The following is a 9365-nucleotide window of genomic DNA, read 5'->3' on the forward strand; positions in this document are numbered from 1 at the left end:
ACGAGAGAGAGAGAGAGAGAGAGTGTGTGTGTATGCACACATGTCAAAGCCATGGCCCTGCCCCAGTATCTTCCCTTGTGTCTCAGTGTGTGTGCCCTCTCCTTCTGTGTTCCCTGTTGGTGCGTGCGTGCGTGCGTGCCTGTGTTCCTGTCCTGTCCTGCTGCTCACTCACCTAGAACCTAGACACCTGCCACACATCAGCTCATCACCTCTCCTACCTATGAACTCTTCACCCAAATGATTACTGTAGTTCGTGGTGGTTGTTCCAAAATTGGACTTTCCTTGTTCTCAGGATCACCCTTCGTCTGCCTGCTCGCTTGCCTGCCATTCCAACCTGCCCACGCCATTCACCTCTACAAATAAACCTTCTTAAGTCCTACAATAATACACTGGAGGTGAAGAATAATTGCTGTATTTGCTATTTTTCAAAAACATATTTGAAATTATTGTAATCTTTTGCCTATAATGATATGCCCAAAACAGGGACGCCAGGTGGAAAGCGGTTAACCTCCCCTCATCTCCCGTGTACGTGTTTTGCATTTGAGTTTGCTCTGAACTCCTTAGATGAGTGTTTCTCTCTCGTGACCTTGGTGTGGAACAAAAGAAGGTCTCTTTCTCTCGCTGGGTACATCTCTAGTCTCTTATTTCCTTGATCCTTACTTGACCCAGAATTCGTTCTCTCGACAGTTGTCCCTAAAAGCCCTTATTTCTCTGCCGAGGACGAGGAGCTATGAGCACCAGAGCACCCTTCCCGGAAGACTTTCAGCTGAACGCCATGACATTAATTACATGTCTCCCAACCCGCTCTGCATGCGTCGTGACTAACAACACCCCGTAGCCATTCTAAAATCACTGTAAACCACAACCTCTTGGGGCTTATTGCTTTAACATATTATGTGAGTGAAATAATGTGCAGTGTATCCCACAGAATGAATGTGCATCTGTGGTGAGGGGTGATGCAGTTTAGTTGAAGTTGTATGTGTGTGTGTGTGAGAGAGTTAATAATGAAATGCATAAATAATAAGTGTGTGTGTGTGTGTGTGTGTGTGTGTGTGTGTGTGTGTGTGTGTGTGTGTGTGTGTGTGTGTGTGTGTGTGTGTGTGCGTGCGTGTGCGTGTGCGTGCATGTGTGTGTGTGTGTGTGTGTGTAAGTGTCGCCAGTGTTGGTAATATGCCGACATGAAACTGCAGTGGGGCAAATTAAACCGTGGCCACAATTTAATATATTAATGAGAAACCCTGGTGGGTCATGGCTTGTAGGTTACCCTTTACTGATAGGTCTGAAATATGTTTCATTTAACAGTGACAGAGTACTTGGCACAGAAGCAAGGCTAAAGACTGCTCTTTCATTTCCATCAACAATCAGGTCATCAGCGTGGCAAACTATGACAAATGACTCAATAACAATGTAAATACAAGTAAATGTGTCTAAACAGAGTCATGAAGATGGGGGTTGGGGGCTACCGCTCGTGTCAGTGTGTATATAACGGTAACAACAGATGCTGGCAGCAGATCCAGCTGTGCCACCATAATCAAAAACGGATGTTGCTTCCCATGACTCTTCAAAGGGGGTGAAAAAACCCCACATTTCCTCATTTCCTCTCTCCTCACATGGTTGTCTTGCGTCTCTCCGTATATCCTCAGATAAGATGAAGAAGACGGAAGAAGGAAAGTGAGCGAAACATGGATGCAATTAAGAGACTTGGGATGCACACTCCATCTCCCTCCTGTTGTCACTGCACATTTAACCCATTTTGGACTGAGGCCGATTCTACAAACGCTTCTAAATCCTGACATTCGTTTTCTGAAAAACTTCAAATATTTATATAGCAGCATCAAAAAAATTACATTTTTGAATACTGTACATACTGCACAGAACCCCAATATTCCCATCCAGAATGGTTAGAACACCAAAAGGGATTCCCGCCCAGAATGGGTTAAGACCACAAGGCTCATGCATGTGTCTCTAATAGGGATCCTTTAATAAACAAACATAAACCTATGACATTACTTTTAACGCCTCTGAACCTCTTTTTATTTAAATGCACAGCCATAAACACTGATTTAATTCCTGTCTCTCCGTCTGTCTATCTGTCTGTCTTAATTTAAGTACAGCACATTTTGGAAGACTTAGCAGATCAATCATTTGAGAGGTCGCTGGTAAGGCTTAATTAATTTCCTCCGATCGAACTCATCCTTGTAATTACACTTCCTAATGGGACCCAGGATGACTGGCCAACAGTTCAACAGGCTGCAGCTAGTGAGGGCAGAGCCATGATGAGGAGACATCTGCATGATTGGGATAAATCCCCGAGATTAGGATTTATTTATTAGAACCTTAGAGAAAGTTTCACTTGTACATCTTCAAATGTAAAAGTGTTAACACTGCCCCATTGCTGTGGGCCCTAGTCCACCCCCCCCCCTCCCTCACCTCATCTTTCATCTGCGCTTCTTCCACCGTCTCAATCGATCACTGTCAGACTTCTGTCTGCAAGAACCTGCCTGCCGGTCTCTGTACATCTGCACGTATTAATAGCCAAACTCCTTTCTCCATACTACGTATCGCAGACTTGTGGCTCTATATTTTCATCACTGCCTTACCCCTTATCCCTAAACTTCTTTGCCTTTTTTTTACTAATTTTGAAAAACATTTTACAATTTTTAACTAGCCGATCTACATCGACACGTTGTGAGCTTGTAGATCGGCTATTTGAACTATTTAAAAAAAATAGGTTTAGGGATAAGGGGTAAGGCAGTGACAAAAATACTGCCCTTGGTGTGTACGATGGTCCCTTCATATAAGCGGAGGCATATTTCCAAGCCACAGCATTCACATTATGCATCCCACGTACTCATGGCAAATTTACCGTAGATGATTTTCGTATAAGCTCCACTTGGCCATGCTGTGAGTTATAGGAGTTGTTATGTTATGTTATGGAAGGCAACGTTTAAGCCCCTACATTAAATATGAAGATGGGCTACACGCTGATCAACAGCCCTGCTGGTAATCAGCCCCCCGGACTGCAGTAAACCATTTGAACACGCTCCCTTCAGTGCGGGGGCGGTATATGCACGCCAACTCGCCAAGTGTACGTATATGTCTTTGCGAGTATTGCAAAACATATTGTGTCCATGCACGTGTCCAATGAGGGTGACATTTGAGGGGGCTAACAATACTGCTGTTGGTGAACTAGGCACAACAGCACAGACATACTAACATCCCCCCCGCATCCCAGCATCCTCCTCCTCCTCCTCCCCGTGTGGCGTGGCAATCATTAAAATGATTTATTTAACTATTGGCCCAAGGCTGAAAGATTAGTGTGACAGGCCTATTTTATAATTCAACCCCCCGCCCAACACCAGGGGAAGTGCAATTCAAGGCAGATGACACGCATAGAGAGAGAGTGGGAGGGAGGGGGGGGGGGGAGCCTCAGCTCTTCTGCAGATTCGGTGAAAAGAAAAACTAAACTGCCGACGGATGCACATCCCTCTCTTTCTCCAGATTAAAAGAGAGGAGAGGATGTCACGTCTGGAGCAGAGGAGAGGAGTGAGAGAGAGAGGGAGGGAGATGGGAGAGAGAGAGAGGGGGGGAGGGGGGCATTTATTTATCTTTTAAGTCCATATCTACTGCTGGCAGACAGACTGAGTCTGAGACTTGATGCAGAAGTGCAAACTAGGTGTTGTCTGACTGTGAATGTATGCATGTTTGCATGTGTGTGTGTGTGTGTGTGTGTGTGTGTGTGTGTGTGTGTGTGTGTGTGTGTGTGTGTGTGTGTGTGTGTGTGTGTGTGTGTGTGTGTGTGTGTGTGTGTGTGTGCGTGCGTGCGTGCGTGTGTGTGTGCGTGCGTGCGTGCATGCATGCTTGCGTGCGTGCATGTGTGTTTGTGTGCTCTATCACACACGTATTGTCGTCTAGGTACATGTACAGTATGCGTACACGCCAGTGCAAATGTGTTTGTAAATGTGTGCATGTATGCATGTTTGTGTGATCATCCGTGTACGTCTATTTCCTATATACAACAAGCTCATAAATTGTTAGCTTGCACATCTACAACAGTCGCAGATCTGCTATTTTTCACCAGCGCGCACACAACAACTTAACACACTTAACAAGACTTTAGCCTGCCTGGCACTAAAAATAATTATTTGATTCTGGTTCTGATGCGTGTGTGTGTGTGTGTGTGTGTGTGTGTGTGTGTGTGTGTGTGTGTGTGTGTGTGTGTGTGCGTGTGTGCGTGTGTGCGTGCGTGCGTGCGTGCGTGCGTGCGTGCGTGCGTGCGTGCGTGCGTGCGTGCGTGCGTGCGTGCGTGCGTGCGTGCGTGCGTGCGTGCGTGCGTGCGTGCCATCGGGGCCATCGGGGGTTACGGGAGTCAGGCGATCTGGAATGACTTCAAAATAGATATTCTCGTCTCATTCCATATGGATCTGACTGTTTTGATCTAGCAGCTGCAAGGTATGTGCGCGTGCATCTTTGCGTGCGTGTGTGTGCGCGTGTGTGTGTGTGCGCATGTGCGCATGCTCGTCGATGTCACAGATAAATGTGACAGAGCTGCAGGCGGATCACATCTGTTTACCATTCCCTAAAAAGCCCTCGAAGAGAAAATGACATCAATCATCCGCCACCTAGAATGCGCTGTAAACACACTAACGGAGGTACAGTATGATTGGGGAATTACGCTCTATGATTGTGAGAGAATATGTATATGACTTAAAATGAATGAGTCAGAGATCAAAGGTGTCAGGATGTCAGTACGTGTGTGTGTGTGTGTGTGTGTGTGTGTGTGTGTGTGTGTGTGTGTGTGTGTGTGTGTGTGTGTGTGTGTGTGTGTGTGTTACATTTGCCTTTTTTGTATAAGCAGTCGTGGAGTGTATGTATACTGTGTGCCAACCATACAATGCTTGGTTGTGGTCTTCAAACACACATCTAAGCCTTTCTCACTCTAAACAGACTAGCTTCTGTTTAAACTCTCTCTCTCTCTCTCTCTCTCTCTCTCTCTCTCTCTCGCACACGCACACGCACACGCACACGCACACGCACACGCACACGCACACACACACACAGTCTGTCAACAAGTTGTACTATTAATGGTCATGTTGATGAGTCCCCTCACCACCAAGCCCTTAACCACTAACAACCAGATCCGTCCAATTAGGTAAGCAAAGGTCAGGGCCAATCGATGCTATTGGACAACAGGGTGAGGAGCCTTCATTCAGTCTCAGGGAGGGGAGGGGCAAGAAAGCATGTCTAACAGAACCCAGAAAACAGAAGCAATACGAATACATTCTAATACTCTATTGTGCTGAATGCTAGGTTAGAAACCAATGGTTCTCAAAGTAGGGTCCCGGGAAAAATAGCCAATCTACAAGCTCACAATGCAGTGTGATGTCTCGCGTTGTCAACTTGTAGATCTCCCCGGCACAGAATATTCACACATCAATTAGGGTGTCCTTCACATAAAAATGTTTGAGAACCACGGTTCTGAACGATTCTAAACAACAGGGACTGGTTTAGGGTTGGGGCCGAACTGGACTTTGGGCTTTGCAAGTTGTTTAAACTGACCATGCTGCAACCTTTCATGACCTTCATAACTGGGTTGACCGTCTATAAAGAAAAAGAAGGAATCAAATGAATTCCACTGTAAAAACCCCAGAGTCATTAATAACCTCTCGTTGCACATGTGGGCGGGGTTTTAATTTCCCTGAGAGGGAGTGAGTGATTGATTGACTGAAGTGGGTGGGGCTGAAGATAAAAGAGTGAGGGGAGACGAAATGCAGCTCTCCTCGTCCTTTTATCTGATTACCTCTAGCATGGAATACTTACCATTGAGAGCCACAAAGGAATCTAGAAAATGGGGAAAAAAGATGAAGGGAAAATGTGTTAGTACAGAAGTAGAGATGGCCTGTGCTTTAACATGATAAAAAATAAACAGATAACTCCAAACAAAATAACATGACCTTTAAAGTAATTTGAAATCGACTAGCTGTTCAGTGTTGTCCCAACATCTAATCAGTGGTGATCTATAAATGGCTCCTTCAGCTAATGCAGGTCAAATGTTACTATCTCCCTTGCTGGTCAAATCGAATGAAAGGAATATGCATAGCCATTATTGTCTCATAGTCAACCAAGTTGAAATCAAATGAGTTGGGCGGTGTTATAATGTTAACATGTGCCTGAAAACTGTCTCGCATCCAAATTGGCTGTATGTGACATCCAGCCAGTTGAACAAATATCACAAACATGACACATCTGAAAACAAGTTAGACGAAGACACAGTTTTGATTTCCCACTGTCGACAGAAAGAAATCAATTGTCTGCATTGTTGTATGGTCTACTATGAAAGAGAGCTTTTAAGTGGCCGGGCGGGCTTGAGAGTGACTGCTTGGGGTTGTGTGTTGTGTGTTCTCTGCCTTGTGTCCTGCTTTGAATTGAACTCTATGACAGCTTTGGGTAAACCATTTCCCTGTGTCGATGAAGGCATGTGTTGTGTGTTGCGCTTTTGCATGTCGCAGTCCTTGCCCTATGGGACACAAGGCTATTGAGTACCATCAACACCAGAAGACCAGAGAAAACAGGGGGTGGGAGGCAGAGAGGGACAGATGGACGAACGGACCTGAGAGCAAGGATTGTGAGGGAAGGACGGAGAGAGAGAGAGAGAGAGAGAGAGAGAGAGAGAGAGAGAAAGGTGACAGAGAGGAGAGGGATGGAGGGAAGAGGCAGACAGTTACAGGGAAAGAAGGAAGGAAGGAAGGAAGGGGAGGGAAAGCGCATAGAAGACTGAGAGAAAGATGGAGGGAAGGAGGCCTGCTTACTTTGGCAGTCTCCCAGGCCATCTGTGTTGCCATGCTCCACGTCCTGCTCAAAGGCCGATCTGCAGGGAACAGAGACATCATGGTCAGCAGCTGAAAACAGGCCATGCCATACAGGCCACGCCACACCAGACGAGGCCAGCTACAACAACAAGCTAACTATTGATAAGATGTTGCATTGGACCCCAACAGCAAACACAAACCCATAGCCCACAAGATAACTTTGTGGTTTTTGTTATCTTGCAATAAGCCAAGAAGAAAACCAACACTGGCAAGAAATGAAGTTAAAAAAGGGCTGGCACTGTGCAGGCCAAAGACAATTACTGGTGATAAGCCGACTCTGGACAGCCCAATGAAACCATAGTAAAACCATAGAAAACACAGGGCTGTTGGCCAGATCATAGTGGATCAGGACCAGTAATACATATTTTTGTTAGAATGCATGAGAAAATATGCAATAATTGGCAACAGATAATGATAACTGTTAGCTAAGCAAAAATTATGACGTTGCAATGCATCCCAAAACCAGCAAAAACCTCAACGCCCCTCCCTCCGCATAAAAAGAAACCTCACTTGAGAGCATGCCATTTGAACAGAGTGATACAAAGCTATAATCGAAATCACATGGCCCACAGCCAGGCCAGGGAAGGGGATCCATGCTGGGTGCCATCATATGACGGGGGTGGGTGGGGGTTATGAGAGAGAGAGAGGGGGTGAGAGAGAGGGAGAGCAACAAGCATACGGAGAAAGACAGAGTCAAAGCTTTTCGGGGAGAGAGAGAGGTTAAGACAGGAGAGCTGCATGTTTTTTTTTATAGTTCTTTTTTAGAGACCACCAAGCAGGCGCTATAAGGAGATCAGTGAAACAGAGCGGACCAACTGTCAACCAGGATCACAGTCACGCCTGACAGCCTCCCGCACCCCTCCACCTACCCCCCCTCCTCCTTTACTCCGCCCGCTTCTCCTTCTCACCCACCCACATCTCGTCTTCCTCACCCTCCACTGGCCACAATCACAGCATGAAGGAAGAGGAATCTTTTTTTTCCAAAAACACACCACACAACCCACCTGATCCCCCCGATTGTGTTGACGGCACAAACCTCATATTAAAACCGTTAAAAAAACAAACAAAAAAAACACCTTCGGCAGAAAGAAACCAGTGCACAGTACAATGGAACTGCAGGAACAGAAATCTGGCATTTCACGTTGATGTCTTGCCAAGAACAAATGTTATCTTGCAGCGCTGCCTGAATTGTGAATTATAGATTACCAAATAAATTCATGCACTAAGGCAAGCACAACTTTAAAGTACAGCCCCGACCATCTCACTAATGAGTCGTAATGACTAACAATTTCCCATTATACTAGACAGCAAATACAGTATTGCCATGAAAAACTACTACACCAACAACAAAAGGCCCACATCATTGTCTCTCCATATGTGGCTGTATGTTTAATCTGCTTATCTGATTCCTTTATCACCGTCTGTCATAATCACAAAGCAGATGCAGACATGTCTAAGTACATAAAGGCCTTCTGCATTATGTGGACCACCCACACCCTCTTCCCCTTACCCAAAACCGTGTGTGCACTGGCGACGCTGAGGATGTGGGTTCAAGTCTTGCGATGAGATCACACACGCGGACACATGAAGACTTGCACAGTAGCAGCAGACAGTGACGTCCTGCACGGCTCCATTGGTAAGAATGTAAATCTACCAGCTTGAACTCAAGGTTAGGAGTTTGGGAGTTTAAATTCCACTTGTTCCACAGATGAATTAACAATGGATAGTCAAAAGCACTCCCCAAAGAGCTCCCGCACGCAATCGTGTAAGAGAAGGAACCTCAGCATGTACGTTGGTAGGTTATGGGTTCAATGCCAAGTAGGGCATAAGACAGTCGTTCAGTGTGTCTAGGGGGCATGTAGTGTGTCTAGGGGGCATGTAAGTTTAAGTTAAACAGTGAGATCCCAGTTAAACTGAATACATTCAAATAACACATAGTGACTTGAAATCGAGTCAGCCAAGAAGCATGTGATGCATTGTGTTGTTTCAGACCTGATCTAGTCCTCCAGTGGTCATGCACTGGGAACATGGTGGGCAAAACACATAGTGTTCTGAGTGTTTTCTTTGTATAACTAATATATTCTGTCTCCCCAGCTTTTTCTAGATGATTTATAATATTTATTAAATACATTTAAATCTCTTAAATTAATATAAAAATGCTATTGCAAATATTTAACCAATTACTGAAAATGTATTTATTATTGCACACAGCCAAACAGTAAACACATCTTGTGCATTGAATGTTTATTTATTCTGGTTATATCTGTCATTTATGCATTGTTATTCGCCTCAAAATGGCTTCCCAATCATCCTGATTGGTTTTTCCTGATGACGACCTCACACCCCCTATGGAGTCCACCTGTTTTTGCTCCTATATAAGTGTGTGTTTGTCCTCTGGCTTGTTTATTCCCTGAAGAAGGCCGAAAGGTCGAAACGTTGGTTTCTTTTCAATAAATATACAGCATCGTGGCTACGTGTGTGCAGCCTTTTCTTATT

The 9365-nt window shown here is 45.2% G+C and overlaps 1 protein-coding gene across 3 annotated transcripts in view; it reads right to left on the reverse strand.

Moving 5' to 3' along the window:
• Nucleotides 1-9365, reverse strand: part of sema6a (sema domain, transmembrane domain (TM), and cytoplasmic domain, (semaphorin) 6A) — a 154193-nt gene that overhangs the window by 19612 nt on the left and 125216 nt on the right. For all 3 annotated transcript variants that reach the window (XM_079516770.1, XM_079516771.1, XM_079516769.1), the window contains exons 16-17: nt 6810-6868; nt 5821-5841 (exon numbers count right to left, since the gene is read on the reverse strand). In XM_079516770.1, the coding sequence (XP_079372896.1) occupies nt 5821-5841; nt 6810-6868 (80 nt within the window). The remainder of the gene's footprint in view (nt 1-5820; nt 5842-6809; nt 6869-9365) is intronic.

This window comes from Electrona antarctica (genome assembly GCF_951216825.1).
Source record: "Electrona antarctica genome assembly, chromosome: 12".
In the NCBI taxonomy this organism is placed as follows: domain Eukaryota; kingdom Metazoa; phylum Chordata; class Actinopteri; order Myctophiformes; family Myctophidae; genus Electrona; species Electrona antarctica.